The sequence below is a fragment of the Scomber scombrus genome, chromosome 5, assembly GCF_963691925.1.
Source record: "Scomber scombrus chromosome 5, fScoSco1.1, whole genome shotgun sequence".
NCBI lineage: Eukaryota > Metazoa > Chordata > Actinopteri > Scombriformes > Scombridae > Scomber > Scomber scombrus.
The window spans coordinates 13,828,052-13,849,818 of record NC_084974.1 but is presented as its reverse complement, the minus strand read 5'-3'; the positions used below and the strand labels follow the sequence as shown (position 1 = coordinate 13,849,818).

The following is a 21,767-nucleotide window of genomic DNA, read 5'->3' as shown; positions in this document are numbered from 1 at the left end:
TGTTGCTATTTGAATAAACACCCAACAAATGCTACCCTCCTTTTGTGCTCCTTCAGTAGCTCCGCCCTCCAAAATCATGGCCGCGCATCGACAACCAAGTCAACAACCAAAAGAGAAATGAGGACTTCATAGCAATGCGTCAGCTGTAGAATCACTTTTCTTCCTCTCACACATTATCACGAGTGGAAAAAATGTGAGCACAACAGTCCATCGACAGTGTTCACCTCTTTTGCGGCTTCCCAACTTCTCACTCGACCTGCTGTCCACGTCTCTGTCGACAGAAGTAGCCGTCAGTCAGCTGCAGCTCCTGGGGAGCCGAGAGGACAGCAGCGGGACAAACTGCCTTCACCAGGCTGAGTGACAAGAGAAATTTACTGAACCAAAATAGTTTGCATGTTGGCTGCACAGGAAGAAATTCTTCGCATTGATTCATTGATACGGTTAATAAGTTGAAAGCATTGATATAGTGGGATATGATTTAAACAGCTGCCTGCTCAAATTACGCTTCACTAAACGGAGACACTGAGTGTAACAGATACGCTACCATTTTATTAAATGTATCTGCTGATTGAGAAAACACTTTTTATTTGAATTGGCCTCAGCTTCTCTCTCTCCAGTTAGCCAACTCTCCCCACCATTCAACTGGTGCTGAAGACGGGAGACTGTCATGTCCACACACAGACAGCTGCTCTGATGACTTCCCCCTGTCCTGTGTATGAGTATGAACGCCCCATGTTGCTGATTGGCTGGAGTAGTGTTATGTGGCTCACTCTGAGCCAGTTTGTTTGAATGCCCATTTACAGAACCAGTGCTGTGTATGAACACCAGATCTTTTTTCAGCACACACAGAACAGACAGCAAGCAGACTATGAGGAGATGTTTGCTGAATTTGACAAAAAGTGTATTGGTTTAGACTTGACTTGACTTTGACTTTGATTACCCTAACCAATTAAAGCCTACCAAAGAGTAGAAAATTACTGTATACGTAATTGCAAATACATACATGTAATACTCTAAAGTTTGTGGAAAAGCATTTGAGAAACAGTCTGTTTTTGGCTAATACGTTGAATAAACTCTCCCAAAAATCCAGGTATTCTATTACATGAATGCATAAAAATGTTGACATAAAGCAGTCTCGCTCATTGTCCGCATAATGTCTGATGTGTAACATATTCCAGCTACCTCTTTAATAACAGTTGCAGAAAGTATCTGACGGTTATGAAATTCATATCATCTCAAGGTTTACATTGTCATTGCCCAACCGAATGTTCAATAGCTTTAAGTACAATTTTTAATGTATCCTAAGTTAATTATCTTGTTTAAGACCACAAACCTGAACTGAAACATGTGTCGTGACTTTGTCAAGTCTTCTCAACATAGCAAGCCTGTCACAGTTTATCACAAATCGCTGTCTGTCTGCTTGATTTCTGGCTTTCCACGCCTTCACTTCATCACTCCCCTCCCTCCTGCCTGCTGTGTGCTGGAGCTGTAATGTGCTCCTACGGTTGTAGTAAGCAGGCCACAGTGTCTCTGAGGCCTTGTGCTACACCACCATTACTATCTGGCCTGCCTCCACTACAAATTGGATGAACAGGCACTGACACATTTTCAATATTATTACATTAAACCAAGTGGATTTTGATTGATAACCTAATATTGGCCTAATGCAAAACATCAATCATGGCAAGTATATTAATTATTTAATATTGTGGCGTAATTCAGAAATCGATGCTGCCTCTGTGTTGAAGGCACTGAGAACGGAGGAAGGGAGAGAGAGAGGGATGAGAGAGATAAGGAGAAAAAGAAGGCTCGTTCCCTGAAGACCTCAGCAGATTATATGATGTTTTGAAAAGAGAGATGAGGATGTAAAACGCTCTGTGTGTGTGTGTGAGTGTCTCTAATGGATAGAGCGATCCCTTCGGCCCTGCCGCGGACAGCACTGGACAGCTTGCCCTTGATGAAGTCAGGACAACAGATGAATGAGTGGGGAGATTAAATGCAAGTGAAGAGCTTAATAAAGGTTGGATCATGAAAATAAAAGACAGAGGGAAAAAAAAGAGTGCGAGGGAAGAAAAAAGTGAGGGGAAATGAGTGGAGGAGGAGGGATCGAGCGCTGCGTCTCCCCTGTGTTAGATTGTTTCTCACTAATTGCGCTTCATTAGCGGATTACACACACTGTCACCACGGTAACAAATGTCTTGCTGTCTGGTTGCCGGGCGCCCGTCATGTATAATGAATGTGGCGGGGTGTTTGTCAGAATGTAATGTAATTACAGCTAGATGAAGTTTGCCTTAAGTGGTTGACTTGTCTGCATGTGCTCACTGACAGAGCACAGAATAAACAGGCAAACATCCTTTCATCATGACCTTTTTCTTCTCCAGTTTTGTTGTTTCTTACTTTTGTTAATATTTCTGTTTAATATGTCTGTCATTCTTCCATACCATTATTTAGAAATGCTAATGATGTGGGGATAACTTAGGCTTGTGGTCACATTGAGTATGGGACCTGGCCTGATGGAGAGATGGATGGATGGAAAGATGGAGGAAGGGAGGGAGAGGGGGTGGAAGGTGGTATGGATTAGACAGTATGTAATTTTAGAGATGGTTTAGATTTACACTGTGATGCTGCTGGCTGCATTAGCAACTGAAGCCTGTCGATAAGCATCCCCTCTCAGCACACACACACACACATGCATGCACGTACGTGCACACACACACACACACACACACACACACACACACACACACACACACACACACAGACTGCATACACACACACACACACACACACACACACACACTGATCGCCACAGCCAGGGTGGAGTTGTCAGTAATGGGGACCAGAGTTGGATGGGGGTTGCTGGGATCGGGGGCGGGGGTTGTTTGTGTTCTCTTGATCTTTTGATTTCCACTGCTGCAAATTTGAAATGTGCCAAAATTGCATCTATTATTTACTGCCAATTTGCTCTTTTTAAAACCGACTGCTCACCCCCGTCCCCCTCCCCCCCAGCTCGCCATTCTGCCATTGCTACACTGATAATCATACACACATTTTTTATTAATTCACAGATAATAAGCTCCCAGTTCTTTCTCTGTAGTTGGAAATTATTATTATGTCTGCCAGCAGTATGGTGGCAATATTAGTTAACCCCTGACTGGTGCACACACAGACACAGACACATAGACACACACTTCAGTCTGAAAGGTTAACTGTCAGGACAATTCTTAATTATGTTATTTTTTCTTTTGATTAACCAAAACCTGAAACTGGAAGAAACACAATGTGATGATTATGACAATTTATTCTACATTCCAGTTAAAGCTGAAAGGATTAGTCAAAATGTTTGATTAGATAAACAAGAGGAAATTAATACAGCAACTATTTTGATTATTCATTTATCATATGAATATTCTTTCAAGCAGAAATGGCAAATATGTGCTTGTTCCAGCTTCTCAAATTTGAATATTGTCTGTTTATTCGTCTTTTATGAAACTAAATGGGATATCTTTGGGTTTTGGGCAGCTGGTCAAAAAAAACTAAGAAAACATTTTAAGCTGCCACCTTTGACTCTGGGATCTCATGATGCCATTATTTTCCTATACACTGACATTCAACAGACCAAACTATTAATCAAGAAAATAGGAGACAGGTAAATTAATCAGTTATGAAAATGATCATTAACTGCAGCCTGAATTCAGTCAGAAATTGCCAAAGTTAATGCTCCAGTTAAATGTGTTAAAATATTCACAAATTAGTTTAGAAATGTTCACAAAGTGCACTTGAATAGAGTTTGTTTTCCTGTCCCTCATGTGTTTGTTGGCAGAATGTGTGTGCCTGTGTGTGTGCGTGTGTGTGCGTGTGCGTGTGCGTGTGCGTGTGTGTCTGTGTGTGTGTGTACCTCAGCAAAAATGCTCTTTTCATTAAATGATGTTTTGTGTCTGCACTTTATTTACAGTGGGGGAAATGTGTTGTTGTGTTGCAGGGACGCTGGGAACATCAAAGGAAGATTAGAACATCTGGTAAGTTCTATTCAAACCCCCCCCCCCCCCCCCCCCCCCCCACACACACACACACACACACACACACACACACACACTTTGATATCTGCATTCCTAATGAAACCTCCGGATTTGAAGCTGAATACCTGCAGCTAACAGGCAGGGAGAGAGAGACAGACAAAACAGACAAAACAGGGATAGAGGGAGGGTAGTGTCTCCCCTAGGGCCTGGTCCAGCTTTTATATCACCATTTCATTTATCCCAAATTCTGCCCCAACACGGACACACACACACACACACACACACACACACACACACACACACACACACACACACACACACACACACACACATTTGTATAGCTATATTAGTGAGGACATTCATCGACTTAATGCATTCCTTAGTTTCTTACCCTAACCTTAACCATCACAACTAATACCTAACCCTAACACTTACCCTAAAACTGAACCGAAACCCAATTCTAACCTTCACCCTAAAACCAAGTCTGACACCTCAAACAGCCCTTTGAATGTGTGTCAGTGATGACTGGCCAAAATGTCTTCACTTTCCTCAAATGTCCTCACTCAAATTGGTTCTTACAATGATAGCAATACAAGTACACACACACATACATATGTGCACACACACAGTGAATCCACTCTGTTCTCCCTCATTTTGCTGCCAGTTGTGACTATTTGCAAGATTTTTGCATACTTGTTTGCACATGTATGCATGAAAGGAAAATGTTATTTTTAACTTTTCAGGCAAAACTATTGGACCTACACACACACACACACACACACACACACACACACACACACACACACACACACACACACACACACACACACACACACACACACACACACACACACACACACACATTAATGCTCCTGCCCCCTCCTCATGTCAGCACGGGCCCTTTCCTCACTCTTCTCCCATCCATGATTCGAGGGCCTGCTGGAAACGCTCTCCTGGGACAGCCTGAAAATTTAATGGCCAACGTTTCCAGGGTTCCTCTTGCTACTTGCTTTAATACGGGGTCAGAATGCCGTGCAACAAAGTGAAAAGGTTCTTTTTCCTCTTTTTGGGTGGGAAGGAACCAAGGTTTGATGTGCCCCATATTCCAGGGGATGAATTATAGACAGGGGTCAGCGAGGGTCCCGGCTCTCTGTGGATGTCACATGCCCTCCCTCCCTTGCCTCCCTGCATACTAAACTGCAGCTCCCAGCACCCTACGCAAATGACCCCCCGCCCCGCCATGCGCTAAGCAAATGACCCTGAATATGCCACACAAATGACTGACCTCGAAATTCAAACAGTTCTCAGTAACTCTCTGCTTCACTGAGTGGCAGATCCGATTAATTGACCTCAGATCATATCCTTAAGATCAGTAGCAGAATTGTTCCTTAATGCTGAGTTATTTATTGACTGTATTCATAACTCTGTGTCCTGTTTTGACCGGTTAGGACAGGTAAGATACAGAAGCACTGGGGAGGTAGGCTACAGCATTCTTTTGGTCTAGTTTGGGTTCAGAGATGTGGATGGGAGGGTCTATAGGTGTGATTGATGCAGTACTCCATAAAAGGTCCTGTGAATTATTCAACAGAGGATTATGTGCATAAACAGCATTAATCAATATGTGTATTGGCACTTACATCTTGGCAAACATTAGGGAGCCCACGTCTCATGTTGAGATGAGTCTTCCTCTTAAAGACTTGGGGAGGAATGTGAACTAATTTACCTAAAGTATAAATGATACTGAGCTAGTATACAGTACAGGAAAATATCTCCACAAGTACTGTATGTCTATGAGAAGGTAGAAATGAGTGCACAGTTAATGCAAAGTTATCTGGACAAAGTCACCTTGAATTAAATATCGTATTATTTCATCATTTTTAACAAATTCACTAAAGTTATATGGAAAAGCAGTGTTGTTTACACAATCATGTCCTTGCAGGGATTGCTATTACACATGAGTACATCTGTGTCAATGTTCCTGCAGGCTTCAGTGCAGCGACTTTGCATGTGTGTTTTGTATAGTTTTTGCACTAAGTGGACCTATAGGGACAGATTATATAATATTTGCATTTGATTCTTAGTTACTGCTGTGTCTTTATACTCATCAGGATGGTTCAGGAGTTAAACATTACACATTTACAAACACACACACACACAGACACACATTTGTATGTTTACCATTGCATTTTTTGTATATACGTCTCAGGGAATTTGAATACCTGAATACTGAGTGTTTGAATTTATGGGTGTGTTTATGCTTATGGGGAGATTGCACCCCAGTAGTCAGCTGCCTGGGGAGTGCAAGACTCTGATTACGATTCGGGACAGAGAACTGTAAATAATGGAGCGCGTCTCCCTCTGAGGTAGAGTTGCAGAGCTGTTCGAAATGTTGTTTCCCCTCAATCCCTCACATATACATCCCTGTAGATTTCTAAGCAGGCATTTATGACTCTCTGTTGATGTACTGCTCTTAAGATTAGTGCATCAACCATATTGACACTTATCATGGTGTCGCTAAGCTCAAGCCATATTATTCTTTTAGCCTGCTACCTTGAACGTAGAATCACTTTTAATTTCTCAAAAATAATAATTACTCTAGAGAACCATTTTAAATCCTGTTTTTCACCCATAACAAAAACATTTTTCCAACATTTTCACACCACTGTGTGACAATCAACCCTTTGTTAAAATTATTCTGGCGCTTGATTTTTCTTGATGAATACTAAAGTTACCTTCTTGTTTTAAGTTAACTATGTGAATTAATGACTGGTGAAGTAATTAGGTTGACAATTAAGATTTATGTGGTATGAGGTTTGTTTTATTGTTCATGTTTGTCTTGTTTTCACATTTTAGCAGATTGACTGAATGCAATCAGTAACAATGCAGAGAAAACGACTGATGTTAATTGCTCCCAGTGCTCTGCGTTAGTTTCTGCTTTTATACACACATACACACATACACACACACACACACATAAACACACGCACACTCGGATACACCTAAGTTTCAGTCCAACCATTCTTTGCTCAGGGAGAAATGGAGCGATAGTGAAAGAGGTGGCCTACAGCAGCTAATCAGTCCAGATGCACAGCTTCATAGAGTGAAGTAGAGGAGAGCCAGCAGCTCAATCAATACATGAAGAATCAGCCTCATCAGGATTACTCTCTCAATCAGCAGCTGTACCCACTGCTCTACCATGCACACAGCCCAGGGACGGATAGAAAAAGAACAGGGGGGCAGAGGAAGAAAAGTGGAGAGCGGGAGACATCATTGGTCTGTTGATAGGAGGTTGAATAGGACATAATGTTGGAGGAGCTGTTCACAGGTCAGTCAAGGGTTGCAGGTTAGACAAGTTTAAAAGTTCTCTACAGAGAAAAAAATATTTTCCATTTCATCATTAATTACAGCCACAGAGGGAATAGAATTGTTTACGTACCATCAGTAGATACAGCAGTTCTACATAAAGGGGTGATTTAGGCATACATCACGCCCCTTGCACCTTCAGTTGGTGGGGAGACAAATGCTGCAGGTACTAGATTAAATGGTTGTCTTAGTGGTCAGTGTATTGCCAGAACAATATGTATCTATATTGTATTTATATATTGACGCTTTCTTGCATTGAGTAGTAGAAATAAAGTCAAATTAGGCCAATTTATTTTGCAACAAAGCCATTATGTCTCCTGCAAGGAAAGTTGTGCAGTGACCCTGATTTTTCTGACCTTATCTCTTACCTGCACATTTCCAATTAGATGACACAGTATCCAGTTCACACAGTCAGCTGTTCTGCTGGCTCTGTTGTCAGTGAAATTTCTCTTTACTAATGCTATAAGCCTGTCAATAATTCAGACCATTGATGCCTGAATGGCCTTTAAAACCTTAAGTAGTATTAGAAGAGGTCAGTCACCTGGTTTCACCCTTTATACAGCACACCATGAAGAGCTCTTTTCAAATATCTCCTCATTGTTTTAATGTCATGATGACACAGAAATGTATATAACATTTAACTTTTTGAATGTCAGATTTTGTAAATATAACCTTTTTAAATAGATATTTTTATTAGTTTCGTAACAAAGCAGGTTAAAAGAAAATATTTTGGAGCTTTAACATTTTATTCATGCATTAGAACAAAGTGTCTTTGTCTCTCCCTGAAACGGTAACATAGGAACGAGGGACTTCTCTTAATAACGCGTCACCAGACTGCTGCACACACATGGCTTTCTTCACAGCGTTCGGCTGATGTCTTCTGATTGTCCCTTTGTGAGTTGAAGAGTTTACTGAGGCAAATAGCCTGGTTGGCCTACTGACAGATAGAAATCAGCAGCTGTGTGCAGGACAAATACACACCAAGAATGTGACAAACTTGGCATCACTAGATACGGCATTGAGTGGACCCAGAGCTGTCTTAAGTGTAAAATACTAGAAGTTGAGGAGAGTTCGGAGCTTATCATTTCTTTATTCTGCTTATGTCCATTTTGTAAGACCTTAATTGTCTCATCAAACACTTTGTATTTATATCTCTCTTTATCTCTTTCTCTCTCTTTGTATTTTTTTGTCTCTGTTTGTCTTTCGTCCTCCCTAATATGATCGTATGGGATAAAGAGGTGAAAATGGCTCAGAGAGAGAGATGCCAGACAGATAAAGGAGAGAAAGGGGGTGGGGGGTGCTGATAATCTGCAAACAGATTTCCATGCTTATTACACTAATGATTTCATGATATTTGATGTGATGGCGGGGGTTGGGAGGATGTGGAAGCATGGGTGGAGGGGGGAGAGAAGGGGGGTCTCTTTCTCGCTCTCTCTCATCTCGACGGCGCAGCTAAATGATGGAGTAATTTGAGTGACCTCTGACTTGGGGCAGGCCCAGACATAATTGCATGTCATTCTGGCACGAAGGAGGGGAAGAAGAGGAGGTGTGTGTCCCGTCTTTCCCTCCTTTCTGGTGTCTCATTTGTTTTTCTGTGTTTCCTTTTCGTGTGTGCCCATCACTGTCGTGCTCTCCATCTTGTACCCTGTCTCACCAGGCCTGGCTCGTCGAGTGTTTCCAAAAAAGAAAAGCACCCCCTAAACAAAAGAAAGATTGCATTAATTTTCAAATGATGATATTACAGTAAACGCTGAGATCTCATATATCAAAACGTGAGAACTACTCCCTTACTGTATGTGCTTCATCTTAATGGTATCGCTGGATGTCAAGGGCATGGAGGAAATTAAATCGGAAAGTGCAGATAGACCAAAGAAGATATTATCTCTGGATGATTGCGGTTTTGATAGGTATTCCAGTGAATTTCATTTTCTCCGGATGGGGAGAAGATGAGTTAGCCTGCACATTTGCTCATTTTTCTTCTACATGATTTATGTGAGTTGAGTATAAAACTCTCTCCTTCTCCCCCTCCATTCACCCCCACCACCTCCCTCTTTATCGGGAACACATACATGCATGTGTGCACACACGCACACGATGTAGTAAATGAATGCCTTTGAGTTGTATCCTGGTTGGGGGCATTTTTCGTGCGTGTGTGTACTTTTTTGTGTGGTTGTACGTGGGCAAACCACTGTGCGTGTTTTAGTGTGTGTGTGTTTGTACTTGTGTGTCTGTATGAACACACGAGCCTGAGATAGCAGCAGAGCCATCAGCGGGAATGATTCCAGGGAGACGGGGGAGTGTCATTACTCAGACTTGTTTACATTCTAAATACGTAATGAAATCTTGTTGGTAATAATGACGGGAATAAAAGTTTGGGAAATTGTAAAAGTGGTGAAGTTTGAGAAATGAGCCCCGGCCTGTGAAATAGCATTTGGGGGCAGGAAACGACATTATTATGCAGTGCTCCTGCCTGCCTGAGACATGAAGATGAACTGCTGGCGGGCCATAAAATGCTGTTAGCCCTAGCCTGAAGTATGGCACATTGTAAAAGAGGCCTGATCCCATATTGCCATTATATATAAAAGTATAGCCATACACAACATTATTTTTCATATAAGATGAGCTCAGATACGGTGGCCCAGGCCCCCCAAATACATACACTGATAGGCAGATTTTCCCCCTCCTTATAAAATATATAAATAAACATATTGCCATGGAACCCATCTCTGCCCTGATCTTATAGACCTCGATATTAAAAACAGAAATATTGCATTTTCTAGGGGCTCTGTTTTCCCCTGTCCTCTTTTGGGTATGGGATATAGTGAGTTTGTTTGGGGTTGGAGGTTGGGGTGGGGGGCAGACGAGGAAGAAAAAGAGATGCGGAGAAAACCCGAGCGGAATGCAACAAATGAAAGAAAATGGAAACAGATGAAGACTTTAAAACTATAATGAGATGAATATTGAGCATATCAACTCCAGCATAAAGAGAGTTAGTTGAGGTGGGCGCTGCGTTTGTGTATATTGAAACTGTTTATTGACAGGAAATAATGGCTACAGTGGTGCAATTAAGATTTATGTTACAGTAGATGGACTGATGATGTCATTGATGTTGCATTTTTTCCTCAAGCTAGTTTTTCGAAGACATCTGAAATAGTGAATTTATGCAAACCCACATGTCATTCATTGATTCTTTCAGATTCTTTACTTTTTAAGTAGGATATAGGAAGCAGAAAAGAGGGGATAACATGCGACAAATGTCACTAACTCTATTTGAAGCCACATTCAAGCTGGATTTTACTAGATTTTGAGGACGTCAAATCAGGCAATCAACGGAGACTACTGGAAGTTACTGGTCGGGAACAAGAAATAGTTTGGCACATAATCCTCTGTAAAACTGAGAATGTTCATATTTATACTTCAGTTAGCTTTAGAGGTGCTGTTTGATGGATTTTGTTATCTTTGGATAGAGCCACACCAGCTGTTTTCCCCTGTTGGAGGTTGGTATCAATCTCTTGATTTAGTTATTGGCAACAATTTGATTACGCTGATTTCCAAAAATGTCAAACTTTTCCTTTAAATAAATACTCTTGCAAGTGTTTAAGATGCTAGCTTTCTTGGAGATGTACATGATAAAGATGAGACAGACTCAGAAAAAGACAAATGTGTCCTTTTGGATTCTCTTTGTCCTTCATTAACACTCAGGCACAATTTGAGTTACTATATGTAACTTGGCTTATCTCAACAATAACAGTGAAAACTTAAATAATTTTTGATCATACATATCTAAATATGCCAAATATGCTGTGAAATTAATCTTGAGGATAATAAAGAACTGACAAATTAAGTAATTGAACAGTGAATGGTCATATATGGATGTTCAATATGTTCATGCTCACCACTTGGTATTGTTTAAGAAGTAAACCAAGTTACATGTTATATATATTTGATCATGTTTATTTATTTATTCATTATTTTTTCATTCATGAATATGGTAACAATTAGATAACAAATAACGGCATGGATTATTTGTTCTTATGTTCACATTTCCAACTGGAATTTTCCAATTACTTTCATAACTTTTAAAAACTTTTTTTCGGATCATGATTTTATTTATTCATAGTGGCATATACTGTACATGGGTTGCTGCTGTTTGGAGCTGATTGATAGGTGATAGTTGACTGTGTCTGCAGAATCCCGAGCTCAACTAATTATCAAGAAGAGCAGCAGTCCCCCCTCCTCTCTTAAACCTCCTGTATCTATCTAACCCCTTCATTGCTGCGTTGTCCCGCCCTATCCCTTCCTCCCTTCTTCTGTTTTTGTTGATGTCTCACCTGAGCCAGTAGACTGACTACAACTGGGTTAATGTTAATGGAGTAAATTCTTATTTAAAAGTCAGTGGATAGGAAGATCATGTAAGTGGAGGTTAATTTGTTGGTGGTCTGCCTGCATGTGGACTAATGTGTTTTGCTATTCAGCCTTGCTCTTGTACTTTCTTAAGGCAATATAAAATGTTATTCTGTTCTGTTTCCTTCTGTGCCATCATATATATTAACTCCTATTGTGGTTTGGTGCAATCGAGGGAGTAAATCATTTATTAAGACAGTATTCTGACCATCTGACCAGAGGTGTCCTGTCTGACCCCCGCTCTGCTTCTCTGTGTCTGCTCTAACAGGCCTTTATTCATCTTCCGGCCCACCATGCTTTGCTTTGTCTAGTTAGCCTCAGGCCCAATCATACTACTAATACTAATATTAATAGTCCCTTGGACCAGCTCATGACTAGATATGGATGAAATTTCCTGCATGCTGTAACTCATTATACACAGTGAAGCATTGTTTTTACCAAGCCAAATGAGGGTTATTTATTTTTCTAATGGGATGTGTTTATTTTTGACTAATGGGACGGGCGTTGGGCACTTAAGTTCAGCAAAGCATGTCTCAGTGTGTCTGTCATCGCTGCAGCAAGGTAAACAAGCAAGCTTGAGTCCTACTGTGAGCCTGCTGGACTTCCTCTCTCGTCCAGGGTAGGAGTTAGCTCTGAGTCAGGCGTAAATAATTTAGATAGCTGGTGAGTGGTAATGCTGGCATTAATAGTGCAGCATACACTGTAAATCTGTTGATGGCAGATGTTTTTAAAGCAGGATGTTTGTACAAGGTTGTTCCTTCACACCTATAAAGAGAGGAAAAGGCATTGTTCTGTAGAATAATACCTACACCATGTCACTTCATTAACTTGTATACAAGCATTCACAGAGGGTTTTATGTAGTGACAGATATCTGTAAACCTGGGCACATAAAACTGAAATACATTATTTCTAAATAGCCCAACGGGGTGATATTTAAGGCACGAATATGCTCCATATGTAACAGAAGCGGTTGAAGGATGGTTTAACAGTGTCTGAAACCCCACCCCACAAATTTGGCACTGGGATTAAAACAGTCAAACAGTTGCTATAACTTTATGAAACTGACAATCTGACATTCATGCCCACTTCATGCAGCAGTCGGAGTGTCTTAATGTGAGAAATTAAGCAGCACTTTTCATGTATACAACCAAGTACAACACTAAGAATGCCTTCCAGGAAAAATTGTCTGAAATTATGCGTCGTTACCCCCGTGTTTAAACAATTTAAATGTTTTAAACAGTCAAGTTTTATCTCTCATATTTCTCAGATCCCGATCAGTTGTTCTGGATGTGACTGTTAGAAATGAATGTGTCTTTATGTAACTTTTGGACAGTAATTGTACACATTTTACCCAGGTTCCCCTTGAGTTTATGTTTCTCAAGAGACTTTCTGGTTGAATAAAGGTTCATTTAAAACAACAATTTTTAGAGATGTGATGGTGCACTTTTCAACCTGACTTTGATTGTTGCTGTGCAGACCAGCTATAAACACTTCACATACAAACTAGTTATTTTCCGAGTGAACCCCCTGCCTTCAAGACGACGATCACCACAGCTCAGGTGGTCTTTTAATTGAAAGGTTTGTGGCAGTTGTTGTGACGGAACTTCAAACTGGCCAGCTCCTCACACGGGAGCTCAGTTGGTCGCACGCGTGTGGGTGAATGAGAGGCATTGTAAAGCACTTTGTTCTGCCCATCAAGTTGAAAGTGATACATAAGTGCAGTCCATTTACCATTTGTATGGCTCAGTAACACCTGCGCAATGTCATGCCTGTTTCAAGTCCTCACCAGGGCAAATCAAACCAAATAAAATAATAAAAATCTCCACATTTATTTTTTGTCAAACTTTTTCTCTTTTAACTACGCAAAATGTTTTCTCTCATCTTCTACTTTCTTGCACTTTAAATTTCTTCCTCACCTTCTATCATCTTCACTCTCTTCCACTTTGTCTGCTATATTTCCTGAGCTCTGAGAAAAACAAAAGCAACTTTCTGTCTGGTCTTTTGTCCCCCTCTGCCTGTTTCCCCCTTTACTCACAGTGTGATAATCTAAAGCCCCTGTAAGGAAAGCGCTGATCATTTCCCAGCACTTCCATCCTACACACACATACACACAGACACACACAGACACACACACACACAGACCGAATCCTTCTCTCGGTGTCTCATGTTTGTTTGTGTGCGTTTGGAAAGGCACAGTTCTAATTGAGGGGCGAAGGCACTTCAGATGCAGCGGGTGCTTCTCTCCCAGTGGGGGGAACACAGATCTGCCTCTGGGGAGCACAATTAACGCCTTTTTATTGTTTACTAATGAATTACACACAGAGGAAGCGGGCATGCATGTGTGAATTAGAAAGAAAAATAGAGGAGCGAAAACATGTAATGTCTTGTGTGTGTGTGGGTTCTGTATCATTATGTTTGCTTAGTTGTAAGTTGACTTTTGAGTACCTTTTTACATTAGTTGTGATGATAATTTGATATTAATTAGCCTGTTTATGCCTCCATTTGGTACTGTAGGCAGGAAGCCCACACTCTTGTCCTGATTTTTCTTTTTTTTTCTCTCTTTCTTCTCTGCATTTATTTAAAGGTTAATTCGACAATGAATCACGCAAGGCAGAATATTGCTGATACTCTGCTTAAACTTTTAAAGATGTTGCACTCTTCAAAGTAATTGATGGTAAAGCAGGTGTTTTTCCATATGCAGGAGATAGGAAATAGCTGCTTTGACAGCGCTCGAACGTTTCAGCCCATGTCTGTTCTGTCTTATTCAGTGTTGTTACCCTTGAAGAGCTGGCAGGAGTGCGTGTTTATATGTGTGAAAGCATTGAGGATGCACAGACTTAAGGCCAATGTAAACAAATGCTAATGTAATTACTGAGGGGGTGTTGTAATAAACTGTAACTAAGATGATTGCACAGAACACAATGATCAGGTTAGTTAAGCTGTGATGTCTTATTGCTTTAGATTACCACTTGTACCAAGACTGATTTCTGTGTCCAAGCTCAGCCTTCAACCATATAATTGAGTTTCATTTTGAAGCATCTAATCCCTTCTTTTGCTGTAAAACAGTTTCTGTAAAGGCAAAGATGCCAAAAAAGAGAACAAAATAAGACTGAATCGTGCCCTCATCACTTCCTCATGCAGGAGATGGGAAGTGTGTGTGTGTATATACATATCTGTGTGGGTGAAGGCCTCAAGTGTTGTTCAGCTTCTCCAGTATAATAGTGATTGGTAATTTCAGCTGTCGAGCAGTGCCAGCCAGTGTGAGCGTCATCCACTATGTCACCTGCTACAGGGGATACACACACGCACTCACACACACACACACACACACACACACACACACACACACACACACACACACACACACCCATGTTTCATTAAGTGTGCGTCAGTCTGTGTCTGCGCAGTGCCTTGATGTGTGTTCCGTCTAGGATGTAGCACTCTGACATCGCTACATTAAAGGGGGTCATTATATTTCCCTGACTGCCACGGAAAAGTGACGTTTTTACAAAGTGACAAGTTTACAGTTTGATAAATCAGATTTTTTGCTGTGGGTGGGTTGGGGAGCCGGGTGAAGGAACGATGGGAGGAAGAGCTGGATTGTCTGCGGAGGAGGAGGAGGGAGGAAGCGCTGCCTGTCAGCGACGCCCCGGCCCTGTCGTCTAAATGATGCTCCCAGGCAGCGGATTCAGATCCCATCCCCATTAGCATTTAATTTCTCTCTAATCCTACACACAGTCTCCGCTGCTGCATGGTAACGAGGGCCGCTGCGCCACGGCAGCACCGAAAAAACCTCCGAGAGCAATCTGCAGCACGCTCGCCTTTTATAGCTCTGCACCCTGTTGTAGCCATCATTCTTCCTTGACAATTAAGACCCTCAAATCTAATAGCAGTGATATTGGAATTACAGCAAGGCCCTTTTGAGGGCATGTCAGGAAAAAGGGCTGTGCCTCCCAATACAGCTGTCAAAGCACAAGGCCCTCCCCCCGTTAAGCGTTTCTGATGCACACATACACACACACACACACACACACACACACACACACACACACACACACACACACACACACACCCCAATAGGAAGGGGAATATGTTGAGGCTTTGGCTGTGATCTTTTTAAAATGTGCTCTCTGTGCCCTCTTATCCAACTCTCCAAAGACTTGTTACAGCAGCTTTTGTTTTCTCTCTTCTCCTCTCACTTCTCACTCTCTCACTCCCTCCTTGTCTCTAAATTTCTCTTCATCTCTTCCTCATGGATTCTCCCTGGTGTGTCAGAGATGTTGTTGCTTTCTGTTTTTCACCAGCAGGGTTTTTATAGACGACCAAACCAGTAGCACAGTGAAGTTGTCCCCCGGTACTCCACAAGGACAGTTAAAGGGAATATTCACTCTAATGGCAGTTAAAGATTAATGTGGGTAAAATATATTTTAGCCTGGGGGACACAGCTTTTTTTTTTTTAGCTAGATTATATAGATAAAGTTGTGTCAGTGGGGGGCTGCCTGTCCTGTCATGAACTGTGCTTTGTGATGTGTCAGGCAGGAGAGTGTTATAGTTAGATCATCCTTTAAGAAGACTTGGGGTTAACAAGTGTCTTTCATGCTAGTTATTGCAGAATTGGAACTTTTTTGTAATAAGTTTCTTTTTGTTTCTATCTTGACAATTTTTACATTTTTTTTATACGTTAGTTATTTCAATCATTTTCTTATCTTCATATTCAGCTTGTTTTATTGATCCATGTGATTTTAAATTGCAATTTGTTTTTGTTGTTGCTGCTGTCGTTGTGTGCACCTCAAGAAGACTGCCACCACTAATTAAGTGTTTTGTTTTGTCTCTTTGTCCGTCACTTTTCTGCAGACTCCAGCAGAACAGGCTAAAGTTCGAATGCATTTGGTTCTGCAGGCTGCAGGTAAGCACATGATCACTGTTTGACCTTTTTCTATATTTCAGAGCTGATGCCTTGACCTGAAACTTTCCATTTATGATCTCTGACTGGTTCAGGGATGCTAAGCTGAAGACAATGTGTGAGAATACTGTGTAGAGCTGCCTGGAGAGGGGTCGAGACTTGAAGGCTGGACCAGTTATTAATAACGATTGGACAAAATTCTTGTTGCTACACACATATGTCACATTTGTCCAACTACCTCTGCCGTAATTCATAAACATGCCTCAGTCACATAATGTCACCAGTGTATTTGAGATCATTTATTTAGAGAAACGGTACAAAACAATGTGACTTTAATTAATTTTTATACTGATTTATTTGGTTACTTTTATACATATATATGACAGGAAGCTGGCCCAGTTTTGTACTGTGGAAACATTTAGTGTAAGTATGAGTGGCAGAGTAACATAGACTTAACGGTGCTGAGTTTCATCCCAAGTTTGACATCACCAAACAAGACACATGCCACTCCTCTACTGAACATAAAGGTTGTGTTAATGAAACAAGACAGCCCAACACTAATGCACAATGTACAGTGTTCGAGGATCATTTTCGTATTTGTATGATTTTCAATGGGAAAATCTGTTTATAAAGCCATTTTTGAGAAAATACATAAATATCAAGATATATACAATACATTATATTTTGGGGAGAAACGATAAAATAAAATAAAAAGGTCTTATATTCAGTCATGTTTTACAGCCCTAACACACCACTTTTTCTGTATGGAGCTGGAAATGAGCCAGTCTCATATATGCAGACGCCACTTTAGACCTGGATGAATTTCATGGTTGTTTTCCCACACACAGATTCATAGCACACTCACACACAACACACAGACACACAAATAAATGCGCACACCCGCTCTCCGGCTCTCCGCTCTGAGAGCTTCTGGGCCCATATTCACTGCAGCTTAATTTCAAACACTCCCTCCAGTACATAAGTCATAGATGTCACCATGCATACGGTGTATATATTCCAGTGTGTATTCGAGGGGTAGAGTTGCGAGCCAGATGTGACAGGCAGAGATTGACTGTGGAGAAAGATGTCTTCATGTTTACAGTCATGCGCGCACACATACACAGACTTGCACTTCAGGAACAGGGCTCTAATTTCACCACAGGAAATATATGAAAGAAGCAGGCGTCTATACATCATCTATAGAGCACCCAGGAGCCACACACTTACCTCACTTAAGACTTGTTCAGCCTCAGTGTGGGACAGGTCACTGAACAACGCTACAGTTCTCTGCTGCGAATTCACCGACTCAAACATTCAGATTCTCTTTTACACGCTTTTACACACATTTTTCTACATATTTTGACTCTACAATTATTGGAGTGGAGGGCAATTCAGTGTACCACGGGTTTTTAGGAAAATGGAAGTATGTTTTTAAATGTGTGTATCAGACACCAAGCACTCCCTGCCACCTCAAGGCAGGGTTGCACTAATGGTGGCGAGGCATCATAAAATTGAGCATGTGGCTTTGAGTGCAGTGAGCCAGACTGGTGCAGACACAGGCCCAGGGCCAGACGCAGGACTAGAGGAGAGGCTTTAATGCACTGGACATGTCTCTGGTTTTCCTCTCTTTCCTGGAGGCTTCCAAAAGAACAGGTTTATGGCTCAGTCAAAGATGGTCTTCACCAGACAGCCTGGGCTGGCCTGTGTCAGGCCTTCGGGTGCCCATAATCATATCACTCATAACAACCTAGAGTCAAATACAAATGGACGGCAGATTTTTAGCTCGATAGGCCAGTTTATATTTGGTATTTGAACTGATATGTCATTTTATTAATACCTTTTTACAAGTAAACATTGATTGCCTTCTCTAATTTGATCATGTATTCATGTAATTGCCACTATTACATTGATACTGTCTTTTTCTCAAGTCCTGTGACCTAGTGGCTGCTGAATCTTCTAAACATATGAGTCTCATCTCTTTTCTGGTTCTCTCTATTTTTTTTTTCTTGCATTTTCCTTACCCCCATGTCCCACTCTGTCTCTCTATCCTCCCATTTTCCATCTTACTGTCTTTGTTCCAACGTTGTTAGCGGACAGAGGGAGATATGGATGGAAATAGGGAGGGATGGAGGGCGAGAAGGAAGCAGCAGATGTTGGGAGGTTGTGTGAATGTTAATGTCCTGACGTAGCTGTGGAGCTTAAGCCTCCTCCTCCTCCTCTTTCCCTCCATTCCTCTCTGAGCGCCCGCCAGGCTTTCTCTCTCGGGGTCTCCTGACATCCTTAAAGCCTGCGGCTCTCCTCTCCTCTCCTCTTCTCCGCTCTCTTCTACCTCTTTCTCTCCCGTCCCCTCCCTCCCTCCCTCCTTTTGTCCATCTATGGACTCTCTCTAGTCAGTAGAGAGCAGCTCATCCCATGGCTAAAGCGGCTCAGGCCTTTGTGTTGGGGGGCTCTGTGGACCTGTAATGAGCCCCCTTGGCTGGCCCGCTGGCCTGCTTAGCGCTCACTGGGGGCTTAGAGAGAGAGAGAGAGAGAAAGAGAGAGAGAGAAAAAGAGAGAGAGGGTGTGTGTGTGTGCGTGTGTGTGTGTGTGTGTATGTGTGTGGATGATGAGGAGGTGAGAGGAGGAGGGCAACACTGGCCCCCAATGAAAGAGCTGGATGGATATGTTTATGGGTCACTTCCTGCTTGGCCTACATATCAAACACACATTTGCGTGCACACACACAAACAAATGCACACACACACATTACATTTCATACTTTAAAAAACATTTAATCAATAATGAAATCATTTTCACAATTTCATTAATATATATGTACATGGATAATAAAAAAGACCTTATTTTCACAATATACATAATATGCATATACAAAATATTTATATTTCTGCAATATTTGACTCTTAAACAGTTTTTATTGGTGGACATTGGTTTATTCTTTTTTTTTGACTGCTTGTACCTGCTCAGGGTGTTTTATCCCAGCATGCACTGATCCTTAGGGAATCTTCCTGCACAGGTTTTCATTAAGGAGGAAGTTCAGCTAGATTTAGTTGGATGGTATTAGTCTTTATCGTAGCAAAAAGCAGCAATGACCCTACTACAGGTGTGTGGCACTGTCTGTGTGGTCTGCTCTACTTCTCCTTTTTCTTTAGTGAAAGTCTCTCAACAGACTTCTGCTGTTAGTCGCTTTGTTTCTTGCTGAGATTTTCAGTGTTTGGATCCACCTGAACATCTCTTAGCACCTACATTATGAATATTGCAAGTCTCCTACTTTCTAATCCAAAGCTCTCACAATGGAAAATACTTACATTCATATGCACTTGCACGTGCATAATACACACACAGAGCGACCAGGACACCCTTACATATGTATTATACTCTTTTCTTTTCAGCCTCTTGCTCAGTTCTTGGCTCTTTTCAGTGCAGTGTCCATTTCCACTCAAATGAGCATGAGCGCTGTGCGAGGCAGCGGGCCTCTCCTTATCCACACGTCAATAGGGAGTGTTTGCAGAACACCCACTAAGGACCTGAGGGCCAAGGGTCATCAAAACCTCCGTCTTCTCCCTATTTGAACCTTTGACAGAAGCAAAACAAACAATCCTTAAGATCTCATCAGAGGCTTGAACTTGGCAGGGGCTCACTGGTCTGAATTAACTTCCTCTATGGTTTGGCTACTTTTGACACTTGTCTGGAGTTGGTTCAGAGAAAGTTTCTAATTTGAACTATGTGGATTATTATTTGCGATTTTCAGCAATGTTTTTTAGTGGTAAAGGTCTGAAATTGCCTCTAAAAATTGTGGTGCCTTAGAGCAAATTTGTCTGTTTACTTGAACTGGAAAAATATGGCACATTTGTATCCATTTTCTTAATTTCTGAACATAGGAAAAGTGGTGCAAATCACACTTTTACATAGAGCAAAATATAAACAGTTTAATTAGCTAAATATCAACTCTGCATATGTTTGGAACTGTAGAATATGACTTACTGTACATCTGTGCTGGTTTTTGTCAGGTGCCTCTGCAAACCTTGCAATCGGTAATGTATTTTTTTTTTATAACAAACGTACCACAAAGGTAAGAGGTGAGAGGTAGAGGTGAGAAATACAAATAATTAAATAAATTGTTTGCATATTATGGCCTAAGAAATGAACCATTTTGCTGAAAGACATTTCTTGGCAATTGGTTGTAGTGGTGACTCCTGTTCAATAACTCTGAAGTAATCTTAATATTAGTAATGCTCTAAAAACAAGCCTATATATAATATTTGTGTTCTAGATAATGCAAAAAATTAAGCCTTTCTACCAGAATTGAGAAGGACGGTGTTGCTGTTACATGGTGTGTATCTTAGACCTCTGACCCACCAAGATACAATTTAACTCAGTTTTTAAGGAATGCTTGACACGTGTTTCCGCCTTTCCGGTAAATCTGATTTTTTCATGTTTACGAGCATGTTGTATCTTTGCTGTTTATGTCTATATGTTTTTTTGCCTGTTTTATATCTGCTGTCTGACTGAGTGACAGACATTAAGATGCAAGGGGGGGGGGGGGGGGGGGGGCACGACCAGCCAAGCTTAGCAGCATCATGCGATAGAACCAATTCTTCCACAGTAAATACGGGGTATTAGGCGTCTCTGTCACAGCAGGGGTTCTGAACACACACACACACACACACACACACACACACACACACACACACACACACACACACACACACACACACAGACACACACAGACACACACAGACACACAGACACACACACACTCTTTCTCTAAAGCTCGCGGCTTCTTTCCAAACTCTTCCCTGTGCTTCCAGTTCCCGCTGTCCCTCCCACTGCCTCAGCCCACCCCCTTAGGCCCTGACAGATGTGTGGTGAACAGACCACATACATGGAGGGTGTCACCTTACCCCCTCTGGAACTAAAGGGCTAATGCGCCACATTTAGGAGGCTGCCGCCCTTTGTTCTGCCTGGATAAGCGGTGACTGGGACGGGGAGACTCAGACAAGACCTTGCTCTTTTTTAATGTCCCATGTCTCCCTCTTTATTTCTTTTGCCTCTTTGCATAATTTTTCTCTCTAAACTA

General features: G+C 41.5%; 1 protein-coding gene across 1 annotated transcript in view; it reads left to right on the top strand.

Annotated features, from left to right (window-relative positions):
* rsrc1 (arginine/serine-rich coiled-coil 1) overlaps nucleotides 1-21,767 on the top strand; it is a 126,106-nt gene that overhangs the window by 43,940 nt on the left and 60,399 nt on the right. Inside the window, exons 5-6 of the mRNA XM_062419810.1 lie at nucleotides 3,983-4,019; nucleotides 16,642-16,693. Of these exons, the coding sequence (XP_062275794.1) occupies nucleotides 3,983-4,019; nucleotides 16,642-16,693 (89 nt within the window). The remainder of the gene's footprint in view (nucleotides 1-3,982; nucleotides 4,020-16,641; nucleotides 16,694-21,767) is intronic.